The sequence below is a fragment of the Euprymna scolopes genome, chromosome 20, assembly GCF_053919585.1.
Source record: "Euprymna scolopes isolate OS-2025 chromosome 20, ASM5391958v1, whole genome shotgun sequence".
NCBI lineage: Eukaryota > Metazoa > Mollusca > Cephalopoda > Sepiida > Sepiolidae > Euprymna > Euprymna scolopes.
The window spans coordinates 9275217-9298276 of NC_136501.1; the positions used below are offsets into that span (position 1 = coordinate 9275217).

A 23060-nucleotide genomic window follows, 5' to 3' on the forward strand; every position below is an offset into this window, starting at 1 on the left:
GCAGCAACCCTTTGTGAAAATTCAGAATCTCTGATTTTTTGTGAAATTTAAACAATAAATATTAGACATAAATTAATAAATATTCTCCAAAAATTCACTTTCTTTGTAGTGTCTCAAAAGATTATTAGGAGAGTATAATATGAACAGAATCTTCTATTTGAAAATTCAACTTTTTCAGATTGACATTAAATTTGGTCCATAGTAATTAGACACCAATTAAGCAATATTCCCTGAGTTTCTATTTCTTAAGACCTTTTAAGCTATTTTGTAGAATCAAAATCCTGTAATGGATTTTGATAAAAATTGTAATAAGAATTCTAGACATAAGGTTTAATATCATATCTTTATTTTAATCTACACAAGGAAACATAAAAATAGTCCCAAGCTGTTCTGCTTGGGAAATAATTTAACCCATCCTAGGATAAATATTCTGCAATTTCAATATATATTGGGGACGATTCATTTTGAGACTAAAAGATATAAAAAAATATCGCTGCTTATGCAGTTTACAGTGTGTGCTATGTTTTAGATAGGAATTTCAAGTTAACTTGAATTTTTACAGTGTACAGAGTCATCACTTATCAAGGCTGAATAAGCGTTAATGAGTGTCAAGAGACAACACTGTAAGGATGGGTAGTGGTTAAAATTGGGTAAAATTTGATTATTTAAGAGGGCAGCTCAACAACTTGAATATGACCATGTTGTAGTCAGCTAGAAAGCAGCCCTGCAGTATAGTTGCACAGGTGGAGAGTTTTAGGAAAGAAACTTTGTTCATGGAATTTGCACTTAGTTTTTAGCACAGATAGAGAGTAGGGGAATTTGTTTACAGTAGTTGTAGCTAGACGAGTGTTTGTTGTTAATTACAGATCTATTAATGCCAACTCAGCAGGCATGAATGGTAAACGATCATTCAGCAATATGAAAGTTGGAATATTGTGTTTGCACTTAGGGATCAAATTTAATTTCCTAACGATACTTTTTATGATGGAAATATTTAAAAAAATAAATAATAACAATTATTTTTATACCTACAGACACTAGTGTTTCATGCTTACATAATTATCAGTGTAAGATGTGGAAATTACTACTAGTCGGGAAATTCGAACCCAGTCACAATGTTATCCACAAACAGCTGATACAACATATTGTGGCTAGATGTGGCTCATGTTTTCATGCTGGTATTTGAAACGAGAGAGAGAGAGAGAGAGAGATTGAATTTGCCAGGAGAAAATAACAATAGAGAGAAACACAAAGATTGAAAGTGGGAAATTGAGAGAAAGGGAACAGTATGAAAAAAAGGGGGAGACGATAGAGTAGTAGAAGAAAGAAGAGGAAAAAGAGAGAAAGAAAAAGTCATGGAGAGAGAGAGAGAGAGATTGAATTTGCCAGGAGAAAATAACAATAGAGAGAAACACAAAGATTGAAAGTGGGAAATTGAGAGAAAGGGAACAGTATGAAAAAAAAAGGGGGGGAGACGATAGAGTGGTAGAAGAAAGAAGAGGAAAAAGAGAGAAAGAAAAAGTCATGGAGAGAGAAAACTGACAAAGAAAAAGTTGTTTTTTGTTGGTTAATTCTGATGCTGTAATCTCTAAGATAATTAAATTTTTAGACAACTTGTGTACCTGTGTATTTATCATCTTTATATGACTTGTATGTTATTATTTATTAACTGATCCAAAAATTAATCCCATTTAAAAAATAATTTATTCTGGTAGTATATTGAATGACCATTTATTTTGGTTGTTTTTAAAATGTTTACAACCACATGATTTTTTTTTCCTTCACTATTTGAGTTATCATTTCACATTCCAGTATACAACTGACAATCTACTGAATCAAAGAGCTGAAACACTTAGCGATCCAAAGTAAGTAATATGTTTACTTTCTCCTTATGATTGTCTTATGACTGTTTTAAAATAAATTAAATTGATTATATTGTGGGAAATGAAAGTAGTACAGTGTATATTCCTGCACCATAGTCAGAGAGAATAATGATGATAGTCCATCGTTGTCGATAACGATCACAAACATCGCTGGCTTGTAGTTAACTAGGTTTTGCGGGTCTGCAGATGACTTGTCAGGCTAATGCAGGTTTCAAAGTATCGTCCACAGGTCAAGCATTCATGGTCATTAACTGTCGTTGAGGTACTTGCTGACCTTGACTTGTGGAGTGTGCACTTTCTTGTCTTCTCATCCAAACAAAAAGAGTAAAAAGAGAGAAAATCACCTTTTAACATTTGGTAGATGGAAGTCTCAGTAAATAGAGGAAGGAGATAAATGAAATAGATTAGAATGATGTGTTAATGAGAAAAACGGAGGGGGAAATAAGGGGTGGGGCAGTGAAAAGTGTTGTGATACTATTAACATCCCCACTCCCAAGTGTTAAGAAGCAAAAAAGAAGAAAAATATAGCCAAAAAAAGAAATAAGTTTATCAGCAGAATATTGGAGAGGAAGTTATTCACCAAGGTATAAAAAAGAAAGTAAAAATTGGATTGTTGGTCAGGATGAATTATTTTACGGGCAGTTTTAGGTGCGGCAGTGGGCTTTGTAACAGTTCACAACTGTTGGGGACAGTTTTGGGTTTGCGACAGTTCACGATCATTACAGTTGAGGAGAGTTATAAATTGGACACAGTGGAACATAAGTTGTGACTTAGACCAGATCTACAGAGCTTTAGCAGATTGAGATGAGCTGACGAACACTGTCTCTGCAGAAGATGTAGACGGGGACCTGAGCATTCAAAAGGTCGATGATGTCATGCACACATCCAGAGTGTGACTGATACTTGCAAAATGTATTGGAGTTGGTGTTTTTTTGTATTTTTTTTATTCATGTGAGCCACTGCATACGACACAGCAGCCGTCAATGTGAGAGACGATGACACAACCAGAGGAGAAGACGAAGAAAAAGAAAACCACGGAAACAATGTTGGGTTCAGTGATGTTGTCAAGCGGGACCTTTTCTTCACGTTAAAAAACAACCCTGGTGTCCAACTCTGTCCCATGGGGAGGCATTGTAAATAGGTACAAAAGAGGGGGGGGTCCACAAGTTTTATGCTGCGAAAGCAATTTACATTTTTATGACTAACCAGCAGAACATTGCTGCTGTTGACCAAAGAAAGAATCTGAGATTGAGATTGAAATTTGCTACCGTAAGAGTAGCAGAAACTTGCAATAAAATGAGCAATCAAAACAGATATTGTTTTTTGGAAGAAACAGTTTACCTTGTAGACTTGTATATAATCATTTTTATCAACTGTTTTCACTTGTGAGGCATTTCATTTCATTTCAGCTTCTAGATAATGTACACTGTTTTGGGACCTTTTGATTGACACTTTATTAAAAGCCTTTTCCAGATCTACAACAGGATAATACAGGTTCTTCTTTTTACCAAGGTATTTCTCTTGCATTTGTCAATGGATAGTATAGGGAGATATGTGCAGGATATTTTATTGGTTTAGTCACATTGAAAGAATGGATTAAACATATTCACATCAGATAGGTTCTGTCAGTAAAACCTCTGCTTTGAAAAGAATCTTGTATCATCAATGTTTTTTTAATTTGGAATTTTTTTTGTTTCTTTAGACTCACATCCTCTGAAGATATGATAAATAAATACAATCGTATCCTTTCTTCATCACTTCTGGCACTGTGTAAACTTCTTCATGCACTTTCATCGAAACCACAATCTGTTTGTGAAGAAAAAATCATCATGCTGCTAGAATCTTCCAAGCTCTGGAACCTTTGTAAATCTCCTGTCAGTTCGGTAAGTTCTAATTGATGGCGTGTTTTTATAATTTATGTTAAATTGAGCATTTTCTATTCTATCTCTCAGTTATATGCTCTAAAACTGTTCAACAAAATTACACCAAAATGAAACATCTTTGAGACTCCAGGTATTTGATAGGTCAAAAATATCAAAACTTCTATTGCTATTGCTCATATTAAAAATAATAAACACTTATAGCCTCCAAAACTATTAGACAGAATTACACAGACTTTAATATGAGGAAACCTTGAGATGCCAGATATCTCATAGGGGATCAAAATTATTTGTAATTTAGCTAAGAATAATTGTTTTTTTTTTTTTAAATGAATCTTCAAACATACTTGACAGGAGGCTTGCACTAAATTTAGTATGAAGAACCCTTGGCATGTTTACTTTTTTCTGTTTTACTCACTTATAAGCTCCAAAATTACTTGCCAGAATTGCATTAAGCACCCTTGAGATGTCGGCTATGTCATATGTGAAGTAAAATGGTTAATATTGCTATTGCTGCTACTAATACTAAAAATTAGAAACACTACTAGCCTCCAAAACGATTAGACAGAATTGTACTGAATTTGACATGAGGAACTCTTGAGATGCCGAATATATCATAGGAGCTCATTATGTTACTATTATTATCTGTAATATTACTACTATTCATAAAAAGTTGAGCCTCGAAAATTATTTGAGAGAATTGAATTAACTTTTGTAAGAAGAGTTCTTGGTTATTTATAAGCTTTAAAAGCGATAGAATTGTACCAAATTTGATAGAAGTCCTAAGTAATTCACACAATTATATGGTATCACCCGCACTGAGGATTGAACCTTCAATCTCCAGAAATGTAACTTTTATAACTGAATTTTATCAAGTACTTTATCCACTGTGCCACAATTTCTTGCGGCGCAGTCGATGGTTACATTGACCAAAACGTTCTGGTCAACTATGGGAATTTCCATCTTTTACAGAAATCCAAAACCTATATGAAAAATTTTCTTCGATTTATTTCTCAAATTAATTCATATCTACTCAATTTTTTTTTTTTCTGTGAAGGGAGTAGTAAATACCGACCATGAATGCTCTTTAGGCATTCAATTGCTACACTCCAGATTAAGCTCTCCTTTGGTGAGGAGGCAGGAAAATGCCTGCTCTCAATAAAGCTATATTTAAATACCACTATAATACTTAGTTTTGTTCATGAATAGACACCCACTGTATGATACCATGCGCCAGTTTTTAAAAAAATTTAAATTTGTACATCTGAATTTATAATTCATGGCTTATGGTAAAGAGATACATCAAATTTGATTGCATAATCAGAAAGAGCACACAATTTTACATAAGAGTGCCAAGTTTTATGAGAATAGCTTAAAAAATAAATAAATGGTGGCGAAATTAACGAATTTCTTGAAATGTTGAGGTCTGTAATTTAGCCCACTTTTTCTAAAGAAAAATGTCCACGGAAAAGCCTAACTTTTGGCACTTAAAATTCTCATAACTTTTGAACTACTGACGGTATTTGCATAATTCAAACAGTTTTAATCATCTTTTACATAGCTCTTTTCATGCAAGCTGATAAAATAACAATTATCTAAAAAGAAAAAATCAACTATCAAATAATTTATGGGTTTTTCAGTTTGTATCAGCCAGTCTGTGATTTCTTCAGGGTCAATCTAATGATTAATTGCCCCTGAGGAAGTCATACAGACAAAAATTTTTGATTTTGCAATGTAAGCCAATTAATCCACATATAAATAATTGTGTGCATTTATTTTTTTTTTTGTTTCCGCTAGATTCGCAGTTCATCCTTTCTTTTTCTGGCTGCCGTTTGTCAAGTGATTCCAGAGATTGCCAATAATTACTTAAAGAAACTCAGTCCGTGCATTCTTTTAAGTGTGGATGATTCTGATGTCATTGCCTGTGGTTCCATATGGGAAGCAGTCCTCTCTTTAGTCAACATGTCTGAGGTATGTACAACAAATTTTATTTAAGAAAACTACATTGCATTATTAACAAATACATTATATATATATATATATATATATATATATATATATATAATCTACACTATTATATAAATGCAACTTTGTCTCTGTGTGTGAGTTCGTTCGTTATAGACTAAAAAACGGCAGAACCGATTTTTATGAAATTTCACACAAAGGTATTTGGTGTGTCTGGCAGCAACAAGTATCAGCAACTGATATAAACTATGTATTATTGTACGTATGCAAATGAAAATGACTGCCATTTTTCCAGGTCGTTGCTTAGCGACAAGCCAGACCAACGCTGACAATGCAGACTGATGCTGTTATGGAATTGTTCGTACTACTATTCACACTTCACAGTGCACACACACACGACCATTATAGCATTTTTTTTCTTTCTTTTTTTTTTTTGTTTGACAACGTTGTGTCACAATTTGCTTTCATGGGGAAGCAAATAAATATATTTATGGTGTGTGTGAGTATGTATACTTTCCTTTAAAGATACCACATCAATAGAAATAGGTAGAAAGTTTCTGAAAATTAGTAAATAATTGGGTGTCTACTCCTATAAACCTGGTATTTTTCAAGAAAATATATATATATATATATGTGTGTGTATATGTCATCTTCTATAATATAAATCTCACCTGTCTGTTTAAATGTATGTAGGTATGTATGTCTGCCTAAAACTTTCGACAGTTGACGGATTTGCACGAGGTCGGGATTGTTTTGAAGCTCGATCCTTCGGACGACAAATATTGGAGAATTGACTAAAAACAATAATTCCTAGACCCTCAACTGGGCACTTTTCTACAGGGAGGGGTCGATTTTTTTCCCCGATAGTTTAGAATGTCATTCCTTCTATTCGATTGACTAGCCTTAATTTAAACGTCCGTAACTTACGGTTTGGCGATGGACGCAACAGCAAAGAAACCACTTTTTTTTTTCTTACATTCTTTTCCTCCTTCGTGGTATGGGTTCGAACCTGCCTACATACTAACACTTTTTTTTTATTGTTCAACACACATCTCCAAACACCCGAGCAAAGCCGGGCACCCAGGCTAGTGTATATATATATATATATATATATGATTTGTTGTTTTTTTTTTAGCAACATTATCAACTTCAAAACGCTGTTATTTATCTATTTTTTTCTGCTACCTTAGTGTTTTTTTAAAGAGCTATAAGCTCTTTTTGTTATTCATATATATATATATATATATATATATGAATGAGTCGTCCCTTATTTTTTTATAGGATGTATTTTTATTTATTTTTTCTTATTAAATATTATTACATACATAATAAAAGGTATACGCATGGACATACGTGTTTCTATCTCTCAGCCGTCGTCAGCATGGGTTAAAATCAAATTCATGACACCTGCATCCGCAGTATATATATATATATACATATATATATATATATATATATATATATATATATATAACCAAGTGTTGCCTAGGGCCAAAGTGTAATGAATTTCTATCAAAATTTCTGTCTCTCTATCCATCCCTCTATCTTTCTCTCCCCAACCCCCTTCTCCTCTGCACAGCCCATTCCTCTCTAGCTGGGCACACCCATAGTCAGCTCTCCTTTATATAATAGATTCCTCAAGGAATGAGTCAATATTTCATTTCCAAATTAGTACATAACATTGAAAGATCAACCTTACCTGATGAATCAAAGAAAATATATTTTTTTCTAAATTTTAGATATTATTCATCCAGTGCAGTTTGTGACTATTTGTTTTGTAGTCTTTGACTTTTAGCTGGACATACTAGCACACATATAAATGAATGCAGCAGCAAGTCCTAGGAACGTATACTGGAAAGAACAGTCTGAAATAATTCATATACCATCCACTATGATTATGCAATTCCTAGAAAATAGAGCTATTAAACTTAATATAGTGATATGGGACGAGAAGCTAGCTTAGTAGAAGTTAGTGTCCCCCAAAGATGCTGAGTTAAACAGAACTGAGACAGGAAAAAAATAGCAAAATCTTAAAGTCTTATGTATGATATAAAAAGAAACTGGAATCTTAGAAAGATCGCCATCATTTCAGTAATTAAAGAAACAACTGGATTTATGAAAAAGAATTATGAACAAAATGCAAGCGAGATTCAAACAATTGCATTTAAAGGAACGGTTTAAATCTTAAAGATCTCTTGGTTGAATGTATGAGGTTGCAGATGTATGTCTGGCATCAGTAAGGATGCTCCATCCCCAGCATAAACAAAATAAGAAAATTTAGAAAAAAAGCAGACAACTGCCTCTTATATATAGAAGATATGTTAAAGTCAAGTTCAAATATTTTCACCTTTTGTTGTATCTTAAAAACTTTAAAATACCTCATCTCAGTTTTATAAAAATATAAAAAAATGAACGTATTCCAAATCTCTATAATACCAGTGAATACTGCAGGTGTAATTTAGCTCATTGACTAGAACTTAAAGTCCAACAGAGCTCTAATATATATATATATTTGCACTAACATCCATTTGCCCTTTATATAATAGATTGCAGCATTTAATTCTATTGTTATGAATATTTATGGTGCAAGTCACAGTTCAACCTAAATATTAAAAAAGAAATACGGAAAAATCTTTGATATACATAGTGTTACTGAACGAAAATGTCATATTCCAAAAAAATCACATAAATTGTTAAAGTAGTTTTTTCTTTTATATTAAGAAAATCATTTAATGTGAAACTGTTAGTATTACAAGGCTGATCTTCTAAGTTTGAATTGTGGAATTATCAGCTCTTGTTTTTTCTTTTTCTTCCTACACAAGAGAAATTTTTTTTTTTTATTTTAAAGATTGGATTCTGCATTAAATAGCCCCAAAAGGGTTGATATGCCATAAAATAAAATGATCAAGCCTAACCTTATTTTTACACACCTGCGTCTGAATATTATTACACCAAATCTTTAACAATAATTTTACTCGCTTGTTTTCTAGGTTCCGTGTCATTAACTGTTACAATGTCACCAATGGAAGATATTACAATTGCTGGACAAAATGTACATTTCATACTCCAATTATTCTAGGAGCTGAAATGAGCAGGTTTAGCAAAAAACAATGTCTGACATCACTCAAATACAAGCACCTTTCCAAACTTTACAGAACACACGTTTTCAAAATGATTTTATCTCGGAATAACATTTTCCTTTGACAAATTAAGACTGTTTATATTTCCTTTGAATTTTAGTTAGAATTCAACCTAATTAAAAGAACAAAAATACAGAAAATACAACATCTTTATGATATACATACCCGTTATAGGATTTTATGAGTAATCAGAAACAGTTTTTCATGTCACCATCTTTAAAAAAAAATAAAAGGACAGATAAGTCAACAATAATTCAAACTTGTGAGATCAGCCTTGTTATGCTAATGATTTTACATTAATCAATTTAAATAGCTTAAAAATGATTTTCTTCATTAAAAAAAAAACTATTTGATGAATTTATGTGGTTTTTGGAATATGACATTTTCTTTTTTTTCTGTAGTGGGTATGTACATTATAAATATTTTATGTAGTTTTTTTTTAATTAGGTTGAATTCATGAGAACCTTTCCTTCCTACAAAAATGTATGTGTTACTCAAAACTAAACACATCAACAATATAAAGGTAAGATGTTTGATCTTTTTTCTAGGAATGTTGGAAACATGTTAGTGTGCCAAAAGGGGTTTGGCCAAAATTAAGAACGGTATTAGCTGAAGGTTGCCAGGGAAATGCAGCCGTCATTGGACCCAGCATTTTGCCATTGCTTAGTAAATTTCCGAAAGAATTTATTGGACAACCCCAACAATTTTATGAGCAGTTCTTTTCAAACATGAAGACAGGGTAAGATATTTTTTTACAATCTATTTCACAGCAGCTTTCTTAAAAATGAAAAAAAGGAAAAGATTGTTTTTTTTTTTATTTATATTGAGATGCAAAATACAGCTGTTAAAAATAATGGAAAACTCATACTTATCAGTGAAAATATTAGTGTACACCAAAAATTACAAAAAGTGAGTAGAATTAAAAAAAGAAAATTCAGAAATAAAAAAAACTCTGAACGACAAGTGTTTTCATATTAGGAAGAAGAGAGGTAATCTCCTATGATGCACTGGCCCTGTTGGTGAGGCATTAGAATACGCAGACTGCCCCCATGCAGAGGGTAAAAGTCCCTCAATGGGGGTCCTGGATATGAACTTAAACTATATCCAGTGGTGAGGCCCCAGCTTGTGGGCTTTGGGGAGTGTGGAGCCACCCTTTAATTACCATTGCTCCCAGGTCCACTCTGACCCGGAGTGGTAGTACTTGTTAGGGTTCCAACTATGAGTTAAATAGAAACCGACTTGAAAACAACAAATATATTCTATTAAAAAAATTTTCTTCAAAATCTTTGGATTCAGCATTAAATAACTCGAAAAGGGTTGATATGCCGTAAAACAAAAACAACCAACCAACTTATGATGCACACTTCATTTGGAGTTTGTGGACTATAGTAAATTTGTTTTATTTTTTTTTTTTTTAATTAAAATTTTATTTGATAATTTTCCATAATTTTTAGTTTACACTATTTTTCACTAATACTTATTTGATTTTGAACTGCAATATTTTGCATGTATCTCAATATAACTAATATTTTGCATATATCTCAATATAACTAATATTTTGCATGTATCTCAATATAACTAACCATCAAAAAGTCTTATTCTCATGTATTGATAAAAAATATTCATCTGGACACACGTTTAATCAACATGTATTGATCAATTAGCGAGAAGGAAGGAGGCTTGCCAGGTTGTAAAATATGCTTAAATATATTTTTTAATTCATGCAGATTTCGTACTTATTATTACAGAGCCAATTCTCTATTGAATATTATATATATATATATATATATATATATATGTATGTATATATATATATACAGGGTGTCCGAAAAGTCACTGAAGGGTTTTGAACTTAAATAGATTCTATATTTTTGAATATATCTTTCTGTAATTTTAACACAATGTGATTCAGATATTTGGAAATTAAAAAAAAATGCAGAATTCAAACAATCTTTATATATGAAAATAATGTCTTTTAAATGTTACCCATTTTCAGCTTCACATATTATTTCTCGATATGGCAATGTCAAATGGCCACCACATTCCCCAGATTTGATTAGCCCTGACTTTGTCTTGTGGTGGATATCTTAAAGAAAGAGTTTATGTTAATAAACCCCAAACCCTGCAAGAATTGAAGGAAAACATCAGGAACAAAATAAGGGAATTAAATCGCAATCCAGAGATTCTGCAATCTGTCATGAATAATGTTTTGGAAAGAGCACAAACGTGCAAACCTGAAAATTTAAAACATTATTTTTCATAAATTAAGATTGTTTGAATTTTACTTTCTTTTTTTATAATTTCCCAATGTATTAGTCAGATTGTGTTAAAATTACAGAAAGATATCATCAAAAATGAAGAATCTATTTCTGTTCAAAACCTTTCAGTGACTTTTTGAACACCCTGTGAACTGATTTCACAAGTTAAAAAAAAATGACTTGAATGCCATGAGCTAGAATCAAAACCAAAACATTTAGCATTCCAGCCACATTCTCTATCATTTGAGCTATCAACAGTTAGATAAGAAAGATTTAAAATTAAACCGCTTCAAGCTATGAATGAATTTCCACATACACAAAAGTAATTGAAATATGTCAAGTTGAAATGAACATTTTGCATTTCAACTTGCCAACATATTTCTGCGCGTATTATTCATCCAAACAAAGATTTTACTTGTTATAAACCATATTTGCTGTATGATTACTACTTCTTGTTAATTTTAGTGTTATCTGGCTAGTAGTTTAAGAGTTTATCGGTTAAATATTTACACACACACACATCTATTGTTTATTTATGTAGATAATAGAATTTAAGAAAAAGTGTCCAATTGGGAATGTTTGCCCACTGCATTGGTTAATAATAAATGCATTGGTTAATCTATATATCTATAAAAGTGAAAGTGTCTGTCTGTGTACATTTCCCTACACAATAACTCTGTCAATTTTCAGTCTACAGATTCGAAATTTGATATACTAGGTAGTGAGATTTGGGAAAATCTTTGTAATCAGTGTTCAGCCAGAAATTTGGCTGTTATGGGGGTCAAAGTTCAACGATTTGACCTTTGAGAACTCTACCAAACTCCTCCGCCAATTTTGGGTCTAAACACTTGAAATTTTAGATATAGGTTCCTGGGACATGGCTCCAATTTAATAACTTGATTTGAGCCCAAAACAATAAATCTTAAGGGGTCAAAGTTTAAAAATATTTGACCTTTGCGGTCTCTATCAAATTACTCAGACAATTTCTGGTCTAAACATTTGAAATTTTACGTAAAGGGTATTCAGAGATACGGCAAGCTTTTTAATTGGTTTGGGTAAAAAATTTGAGCTACGAATATATAAATCTATGTATGTATATTTGCATGTCTGCCTAAAACTTTCGACAGAGGTGACGGATTTTAACAAGATCAGCATCGTTTTGGAGCTAGACCCTTCAGACGACAAATACTGAAAAATTAGCTAAAAACATAATTTCTTCACCCTCAACTGGGCACTTTTCTACAGGAAAGGGTCGCTTTTTTTTTCACCGTTATTTTCAAAAGTAATCCCTTTTTGATTGTCTAGCCTTGATTTTAAACCTACATCAATTCTGGCTTGGCAGTGGTCGTAACAGCAAAGGCGTCATGTTTTTTTCACATTCTTTTCCTCCTCCGCAGTATGGGTTCGAGCCTGCCTTCCTACTACCACTTTTTTTTTTCTCAACACATAGCTCCAAACACCCGGGCAATCTCAGGCACCCATGCTAGTAATAAATAAAAATAAAATATGGTCTCATGAACATTTGTTTACATGTATTGATTAATAATAATTGAATAAAAAAAATGGTTTATCTCCTCTAACAAAAAAAAAACGTATTTTACTTTATTTTTGTTTTTTAATGTAGGAGAATTAATATAGAGGAACATATTAAAGAAGAATTGATATAGAGGAACAAAAATTAATATAGGGGAACATATTATACAAGAATTAATATAGGGGAACATATTATACAAGAATTAATATAGAGGAACATATTAAAGAAAAATTGATATAGGGGAACATATACAAGAATTGATCTAGGGCAACATATTATACAAGAATTGATCTAGGGCAACATATTATACAAGAATTAATATAGGGGAACATATTATACAAAAATTAATATAGGGGAACATATTATACAAGAATTAATACAGGGGAACATATTATACAAGAATTAATACAGGGGAACATATTATACAAGAATTAATATAGGGGAACATATACAAGAATTGATCTAGGGCAACATATTATACAAGAATTGATCTAGGGCAACATATTATACAAGAATTAATATAGGGCAACATATTATACAAAAATTAATATAGGGGAACATATACAAGAATTGATCTAGGGGAACATATACAAGAATTAATATAGGGGAACATATTATACAAGAATTAATACAGGGGAACATATTATACAAGAATTAATACAGGGGAACATATTATACAAGAATTGATCTAGGGCAACATATTATACAAGAATTGATCTAGGGCAACATATTATACAAGAATTAATATAGGAGAACATATTATACAAGAATTAATATAGGGGAACATATACAAGAATTGATCTAGGGCAACATATTATGCAAGAATTAATATAGGGGAACATATTATACAAGAATTAATACAGGGGAACATATTATACAAGAATTAATACAGGGGAACATATTATACAAGAATTAATACAGGGGAACATATACAAGAATTAATATAGGGGAACATATACAAGAATTGATCTAGGGCAACATATTATACAAGAATTGATCTAGGGCAACATATTATACAAGAATTAATATAGGGGAACATATTATACAAAAATTAATATAGGGGAACATATTATACAAGAATTAATACAGGGGAACATATTATACAAGAATTAATACAGGGGAACATATTATACAAGAATTAATATAGGGGAACATATACAAGAATTGATCTAGGGCAACATATTATACAAGAATTGATCTAGGGCAACATATTATACAAGAATTAATATAGGGCAACATATTATACAAAAATTAATATAGGGGAACATATACAAGAATTGATCTAGGGGAACATATACAAGAATTAATATAGGGGAACATATTATACAAGAATTAATACAGGGGAACATATTATACAAGAATTAATACAGGGGAACATATTATACAAGAATTGATCTAGGGCAACATATTATACAAGAATTGATCTAGGGCAACATATTATACAAGAATTAATATAGGAGAACATATTATACAAGAATTAATATAGGGGAACATATACAAGAATTGATCTAGGGCAACATATTATGCAAGAATTAATATAGGGGAACATATTATACAAGAATTAATACAGGGGAACATATTATACAAGAATTAATACAGGGGAACATATTATACAAGAATTAATACAGGGGAACATATACAAGAATTAATATAGGGGAACATATACAAGAATTGATCTAGGGCAACATATTATACAAGAATTGATCTAGGGCAACATATTATACAAGAATTAATAAAGGGGAACATATACAAAAATTAATATAGGGGAACATATACAAGAATTGATCTAGGGGAACAAATTATACAAGATTTGATCTAGGGGAACATATTATACAAGAATTAATATAGGGGAACATACAAGAATTGATCTAGGGGAACATATTTTACAAGAATTGATATAGGGGAACATATTATACAAGAATTAATACAGGGGAACATATTTTACAAGAATTAATATAGCGGAACATATTTTACAAGAATTAATATAGGGGAACATATTTTACAAGAATTAATATAGGGGAACATATTTTACAAGAATTAATATAGGGGAACATATTTTACAAGAATTAATATAGGGGAACATATTATACAAAAATTAATATAGGGGAACATATACAAGAATTAATATATGGGAACATATTATACAAGAATTAATATAGGGGAACATATTATACAAAAATTAATATAGGGGAACATATTATACAAAATTTAATATAGGGGAACATATTATACAAAAATTAATATAGGGGAACATATTATACAAAAATTAATATAGGGGAACATATTATACAAAAATTAATATAGGGGAACATATTATACAAAAATTAATATAGGGGAACATATTATACAAGAATTAATATAGGGGAACATATTATACAAAAATTAATATAGGGGAACATATACAAAAATTAATATAGGGGAACATATTATACAAGAATTGATATAGGGGAATATATTATACAAGAATTGATATAGGGGAATATATTATACAAGAATTGATATAGGGGAACATATTTTACAAGAATTGATATAGGGGAACATATTATACAAAAATTAATATAGGGGAACATATTATACAAGAATTGATATAGGTGAACATATTATACAAAAATTAATATAGGTGAACATATTATACAAGAATTAATATAGGGGAACATGTTATACAAGAATTAATATAGGGGAACATGTTTTACAAGAATTGATATAGGTGAACATATTATACAAGAATTAATATAGGGGAACATATTATACAAGAATTGATATAGGGGAACATGTTTTACAAGAATTTATATAGGGGAACATGTTTTACAAGAATTGATATAGGGGAACATGTTTTACAAGAATTAATATAGAGGAACATATTATACAAGAATTAATATAGGGGAACATATTAAACAAGAATTAATATAGGGGAACATATACAAGAATTGATATAGGGGAACATATACAAAAATTAAAAAGGGGAACATATTATACAAGAATTAATATAGGGGAACATATTATACAAGAAGTAATATAGGGGAACATGTTTTACAAGAATTGATATGGGGAACGTATTATACAAGAATTAATATAGGGGAACATGTTTTACAAGAATTGATATGGGGAACGTATTATACAAGAATTAATACAGAGGAACATATTATACAAAAATTAATATAGGGGAACATATTATACAAGAATTAATATAGGGGAACATGTTTTACAAGAATTGATATAGGGGAACATATTATACAAGAATTAATACAGAGGAACATATTATACAAAAATTAATATAGGGGAACATATTATACAAGAATTAATATAGGGGAACATATTATACAAGAATTAATATAGGGGAACATATTATACAAGAATTAATATAGGGGAACATATTATACAAGAATTAATATAGGGGAACATATTATACAAAAATTAATATAGGGGAACATATTATACAAGAATTAATATAGGGGAACATATTATACAAGAATTAATATAGGGGAACATATTATACAAGAATTAATATAGGGGAACATATTATACAAAAATTAATATAGGGGAACATATTATACAAGAATTAATATAGGGGAACATATTATACAAGAATTAATATAGGGGAACATATTATACAAGAATTAATATAGGGGAACATATTATACAAGAATTAATACAGGGGAACATATTATACAAGAATTAATATAGGGGAACATATTATACAAGAATTTATATAGGGGAACATATTATACAAAAATTAATATAGGGGAATATATTATACAAGAATTGATATAGGGGAACATATTATACAAAAATTATTATAGGGGAATATATTATACAAGAATTGATATAGGGGAACATATTATACAAGAATTGATATAGGGAAACATATTATACAAGAATTGATTGATTATGGGGAACATATACAAAAATTAATATAGGGGAACATATACAAGAATCGATATAGGGGAAATTATACAAAAATTAATATAGGGGTACATATTATACAAGAATTGATATAGGGGAACATATTATACAAGAATTGATATAGGGGAACATATTTTACAAGAATTAATAAAGGGGAACATATTTTACAAGAATTAATATAGGGGAACATATTATACAAGAATTAATATAGGGGAACATATTATACAAGAATTGATATAGGGGGACATATTATACAAGAATTGATATAGGGGAACATATACAAGAATTGATATAAGGGAACATATTATACAAGAATTAATATAGGGGAACATATTATACAAGAATTAATATAGGGGAACATATTATACAAGAATTAATAAAGGGGAACATATTTTACAAGAATTAATAAAGGGGAACATATTTTACAAGAATTAATAAAGGGGAACATATTTTACAAGAATTAATATAGGGGAACATATTATACAAGAATTAATATAGGGGAACATATTATACAAAAATTAATATAGGGGAACATATTATACAAGAATTGATATAGGGGAACATATTATACAAGAATTAATATAGGGGTACATATTATACAAGAATTGATATAGGGGAACATATTATACAAGAATTGATATAGGGGAACATATTTTACAAGAATTAATAAAGGGGAACATATTTTACAAGAATTAATATAGGGGAACATATTATACAAGAATTAATATAGGGGAACATATTATACAAGAATTGATATAGGGGGACATATTATACAAGAATTGATATAGGGGAACATATACAAGAATTGATATAGGGGAACATATTATACAAGAATTAATATAGGGGAACATATTATACAAGAATTGATATAAGGGAACATATTATACAAGAATTAATATAGGGGAACATATTATACAAGAATTAATATAGGGGAACATATTATACAAGAATTAATAAAGGGGAACATATTTTACAAGAATTAATAAAGGGGAACATATTTTACAAGAATTAATAAAGGGGAACATATTTTACAAGAATTAATAAAGGGGAACATATTTTACAAGAATTAATATAGGGGAACATATATTACAAGTATTAATATAGGAGAACATATTATACAAGAATTGATATTGGGGAACATATTATACAAGAATTAATATAGGGGAACATATTAGACAAGAATTGATATAGGGGAACATATTTTACAAGAATTAATAAAGGGGAACATATTTTACAAGAATTAATATAGGGGAACATATTTTACAAGAATTAATATAGGAGAACATATTATACAAGAATTAATATAGGGGAACATATTAAACAAGAACTAAAAATAATTTTTACTTCAAATTTATTTTCAGTATTGGCAAAGAAACTGTCCAGTTGAGTCCAAGTGAGTGTTCAGCCATGGTGACTGCTCTGATGGAATGTATTCATTTTATGATTAAGGTTCATCCAGACACACTTCATCTCACAGATACTCATCTCATATTCATGGACCAGGTAGAGTGTATTTTTTCTATTGTTTACCTACAGTTACTAAAGAAACTATCTCAATATTTGGTTGTTGTCCAAAATTTCTCCTGTATTAAAAAACAAAATTACAGAAAAAATTTTATGATGTAAATGCCTGTGATGGAACAAAAAAATCACATTCCAAAAACTATGTAACCATCCAGTAGTTTTATTTTTTGTCCCCCCGAGAAAGGAGGGATTGGACTTAGTAATTTTTTATATAGAAAATCATTTGTTTATGATTTTAAGCAATTTAATAGTAAATCATAGCCATTACAAGGCTAGAAACAAAAACTCAAAAGAATTTTGGAAGTTCGACTTAAATTATCTCTTTTGATTTCACTAACATGGCAGAATGAGACACTTAGTCTTTGCTTCCTCATAAAAACTACTTGATTAATTAAGGTGATATTTGATATATGACATTTTGTTCCATTACTGGCGCGTCCATCATACAGTTTTTCTTTATTTTTGTTCTTTTAATATAGGGGAGATTCTGGACAAGAACCCAATATATTTATTAAATCCTTGTAAGACATTCACAGCAAGAATGAAAGAACTTCCCATTCTTCCTATGTATGTCTAGCATCAGGCATAATTTCCACAGAACACATTTCCACATGACTGCTTCCATGCAGATAACAACATGGCCTCCTTCAAATCCAATATGAACCGATTTTTGTCATAAGCCATCCCTATAAGTGATCAAACTTTTTTCTTTTGTTTTCCATTAATCGTTCTCAATCCTATCCTACGGTTCTTTATTGCTCAACTGATAATCATTACATCTCATTAACCTATATCCTTAGGTGACTTTTAGCCTTGATAGTTAGTGACTCAAAATAAAAACAGCTCTGTTTGTCTGTCAGAAACAAGTTTAATGATGCTTTTTGTAAGGAAATGCAACAATAGAAACTTTGATCTCACGGACAGTCTTCTCACATGTAAAACACATTACTGAGGAATTGCTTCCCTACTTGTTGCAATATGGTCTTCTTCAAATCCAGTGTTAACAGATTCCTATCATAAACCGTCCCTACAAGAGACCAAGCTTAAGTCACTACATTAATCATCCTAAATTCTCTCATGATACCCTAAACTGATAATCATTCCATCTTATTAAACCGTATCCTCGAGTGGCATTTTGTCTTGATAAGCAGTAACTCATTAGTAAAACAAAAATATATATTTATGATAAATTTCAAACAAGTAAAATATTTTCTTAATATTACGTTGTGATTTGGCTTTCAAGTGCACTTGATGCATATTTTATTTTATTCAAATTAAAACGTTTCCATTGAATTCACATTCTTGACGTTATACTCGCGTTACCTACGCACAGTTCAAATATTTCAAAATATAACCGCCAGATACAACGCGCAGCTCTATACAAACAGACTTCTTGCTCCAAATTTACAACATGGCAAGGAAGAAGAAAAAAAAAAAGAAACAAAACAACACACTGAAGATGGAGTATACCTCCAAAATATATTTGTGATAAATTTCAAACAAGTAAAATATTTGTTTATTTTCCTAATATTACGTTGTGATTTGGTTTCAAGCGCACTTGATGCGTATTTTATTTTATTAAAAAAAATATTGTTTCTTCAGTGTTTCATGAAATCGTTAGATAGAGCTCTTTTGCAATCGATTCCCATCTGTAGATCACATTATTACACGACTGCTTCCTTGTAGATTGCAACATGTCTTTAAATAGGATCTTGTCATAAACCATCTTCCTAAGTCAACAAATTATTTCATTCCCTTCATTGTTTTCAATCCTCTAATAATATTCTTCATCTATCAATAATAATTGAATTCTTAATGCAATTCTTAGGCTTTCATCAATCAAACGTTGTTCATACTGTTAAGTATTCCTCAACTGATAGCCATTCCATCTCATTAATCCTTATCCTCGAGTGGCTCTTGGCTTTTATTAGTGGTGACTCATTAGAGGAAAAAAGTTTATTTTAAATTGTATGTTTTTGTAATTTTCTTTTTCATTTTTTTTGTTTGTTTTAAATCAAATTAACTAAGAGAAACAGAATCCATATAAGTTAACAAATTTCCATTACTAACGATTACTATATTGACTAATTTCTACTGTACACTCTTTAACCCTTATCCTCGAGTGGCCTCAAGGCCTTGAGAAGTGGTGATGCCTATGTAAAAAAAAAAAAATTTTTTTAAAATCATATTTACTTTATTTTATAAAAAATTTATGCTTTAGAAGAAAAAACAATATTTACTATTATCCACTGCTTGTGGGTATTCTTAACTTTTATCCTTGAGTGGCTTTTGATCTTGAAAAAAATTAATTTTAAATTATTATCTTTTTCTGTTTTATTTTGTTTTTATTTATATTAACTAAGAAACAAAATCATACTTACTTATCCGTTTTTCTTGCGTATTTTGACATTTGCGACTTTTAAATGAAATTGTTGCTCTTTCCATTGTAGCTCGTGCCCATCGTCCAGGCTTCTCTGATTGAAGAGAAAGCTACTCTGTCACGAAGTCCTCTCTACTCTAAACTCGGCTCTTTTTTACAAGTGTTAGCCGAATCAGCTCCGCCCTTACATCCTGATACGTCCGATAGTCCATCTTTAGCCCATCAATGTTGGAAGCAAGTAACTGACGTCACGCATGACTGTTTGAACGCTATCACTTCAGACACACAATCAGAACTTGTAATCAAGACTTCTCATAAAACCGTGTCAACACGGCTGATCAATCTGGTTCAGTCGTTGATCTATCCAACAAAATTTCAACCTAGGCAAGAGAAAACTGTAAGTGTAAACTTTTCCGACGTTGTTAGTCACCAGTGGAAAGCCCAGTCCACCACGAGCCCCAAACGAGACCACACGGCATTGAACACGTTCCAGAAGGAGTTTGCTTCAGAATTTATTCTGAAGTCTTACGGCCTGATTAGCAAAGAGTTGGACATAACGCACATCCATTTATTTGTGAACTTTATGAAACTATATCCAACTGAGGAGATGGTGGGTCGCCTCCTCCTTATTACTGCTGAACCACAACTCCAGCTGCGTCATGAAACAGCAACAGAGACTTTCATCTCGAGTGTTCTTCTCAAATGGTTAAAACAGATGCAATTAGAATCGAGCCAGTCACATCTGGAAAAATGTGGTGCCGATTTAGTTAGTCTTTTGTTTGTTTTACTTTCATCCTTGGACGACAATCAAATTTTTAATTTCATGGACGACATTTGTCAAGTAAGTAAATACAGTTTCTTTCTGGAAATATGTGTACAGGGTGTTCTACAGGTCGTGAACACATTTGGACATTAAATATCTCAAAAACTATTAAGGATATAAAAAGCATGCCGAGATATATATAAATAATAAGAACAGAGCTGTAAAGTAAAAGTTTACAAAAAGGTTTTATTATTCGGCAAAATACTCCAAACCTGGTAGCTAGGTAATCCTTTATCCGCTGAGTTTCAAAGAATGCTAATTCTTCTCATCAGAGGGAAAACTGTTAGCAAAATAATCAGATAGCCACGCTAAAATTTAGCATTTCTATAAATTTACTGTTTACTGCAGAGGATGAAACTAAAAGTTTTATGAGTTGTAGTCACCAAACTTAAAAAACATCATTAATCTTAAAGTTAAACTTGATAAATTTAGCTTTAAAATCATGTTCCTTTCATTTAGCATATATATTGTCCAAGACTTCTGGAACACCCTAAATAAAATGAAATTTAAAAAAATCTGGATATAAGGAAAAAACACAATTTATTATCTTACAAGGAATACTGAATTAAAAATTTTAAAATTCTTTACAGAGTTTCACAGTATGGCTACTTCTCATCAGAGGAAAAATAATAGCACAATATAATGATTAAATGCTATTTTAAGCATAAAATAAAACTGCAAAATATGAATACTAACATATTTGCATAAAAGAAAAAGGTTTTGAAATTGCATAGCAAATGGGAGTAGCTATAGCAACAAAGAGTTCTGGCATATCAAATAGGTAGGGGAAGTCAATGGAAATCCGTAAGTTAAAATTCATATTTGGTGATATCCAGATGCAAATTCAAGACGGGTAAATCCGATAAGATAAATTGAAATCCAAGTTAAAGAAGATCAAAAAAAAAAGTTTGAAGAAAAGTTCATAAACAGAAAGGATATATATTTTTATAAAGATATATTCCTTTCAAAATAAAAGTTATTCTGAAATAAAAAAAATAAAAAAGCAGAAGTCTCAGTTCCAATTAAAAAAAAAAAAGCATCCTTTTCATGGATGGGTTAAAGACAAAATGAAAAACAAGAAAGGATTTAATTTTCCCATATTGAACACTAGAGAGATTCGAGAAAGTCAGCTGGAAATCATGCAAGTTACTGTAACCCAGACAAGACTTAAGATTAAAAACTAGGCCAGACATTAAAATCAAATATATATATATATATAAACTTAGGTGTGTTTATGTAATTCTATGTATAGGAGTCACTCCTAAACTAATTAACAAATTATTATAAATTTTGGAACACGGCTGCTAGGTGTAATGGTAGATAATGTGAAGTATATTTAGTTTAATTTACTTTTGTGCAAAAAGATGAAACTGTAGCACTTATACTAGTCGGGTTTAACTATCTTTCTCTGAAGTTCCATGGGAGTATGAAATTCACAAGCTGTCTACAGTTGCATGTACATCCCCATTAAGGGAGATAACATTGTTTTGTGCAAAGGAGCATGAAAATTCAGATACCTCCGATTTTTTTTTTTTTTTTTTTTAATGTGAAATCTTAGACATTAATTAATAAATATTCTCCCAACTTGCTAGGTGTAATCCATTCTAGAAAATTTGAGCAGCTAATGTAAGCTGTATTCAGTTTAATTAGGTTTAAGCAAAGATGGTGTAGAAATCCTTGGTGAAAATTCAAAGAACTTCTGATTTTTGTTTCTCGAGGCATAACGATAGGAGCACAAGCCTTTCATTTGAAAAGTCAGATACATCAAAT

General features: G+C 30.7%; 1 protein-coding gene across 1 annotated transcript in view; it reads left to right on the plus strand.

Moving 5' to 3' along the window:
- Positions 1 to 23060, plus strand: part of LOC145241304 (E3 ubiquitin-protein ligase listerin-like) — a 115659-nt gene that overhangs the window by 19694 nt on the left and 72905 nt on the right. Inside the window, exons 5-10 of the mRNA XM_080104091.1 lie at positions 1813 to 1865; positions 3586 to 3766; positions 5561 to 5734; positions 9417 to 9607; positions 17925 to 18066; positions 20538 to 21308. Coding sequence (XP_079960217.1) covers positions 1813 to 1865; positions 3586 to 3766; positions 5561 to 5734; positions 9417 to 9607; positions 17925 to 18066; positions 20538 to 21308 — 1512 coding nt within the window. The remainder of the gene's footprint in view (positions 1 to 1812; positions 1866 to 3585; positions 3767 to 5560; positions 5735 to 9416; positions 9608 to 17924; positions 18067 to 20537; positions 21309 to 23060) is intronic.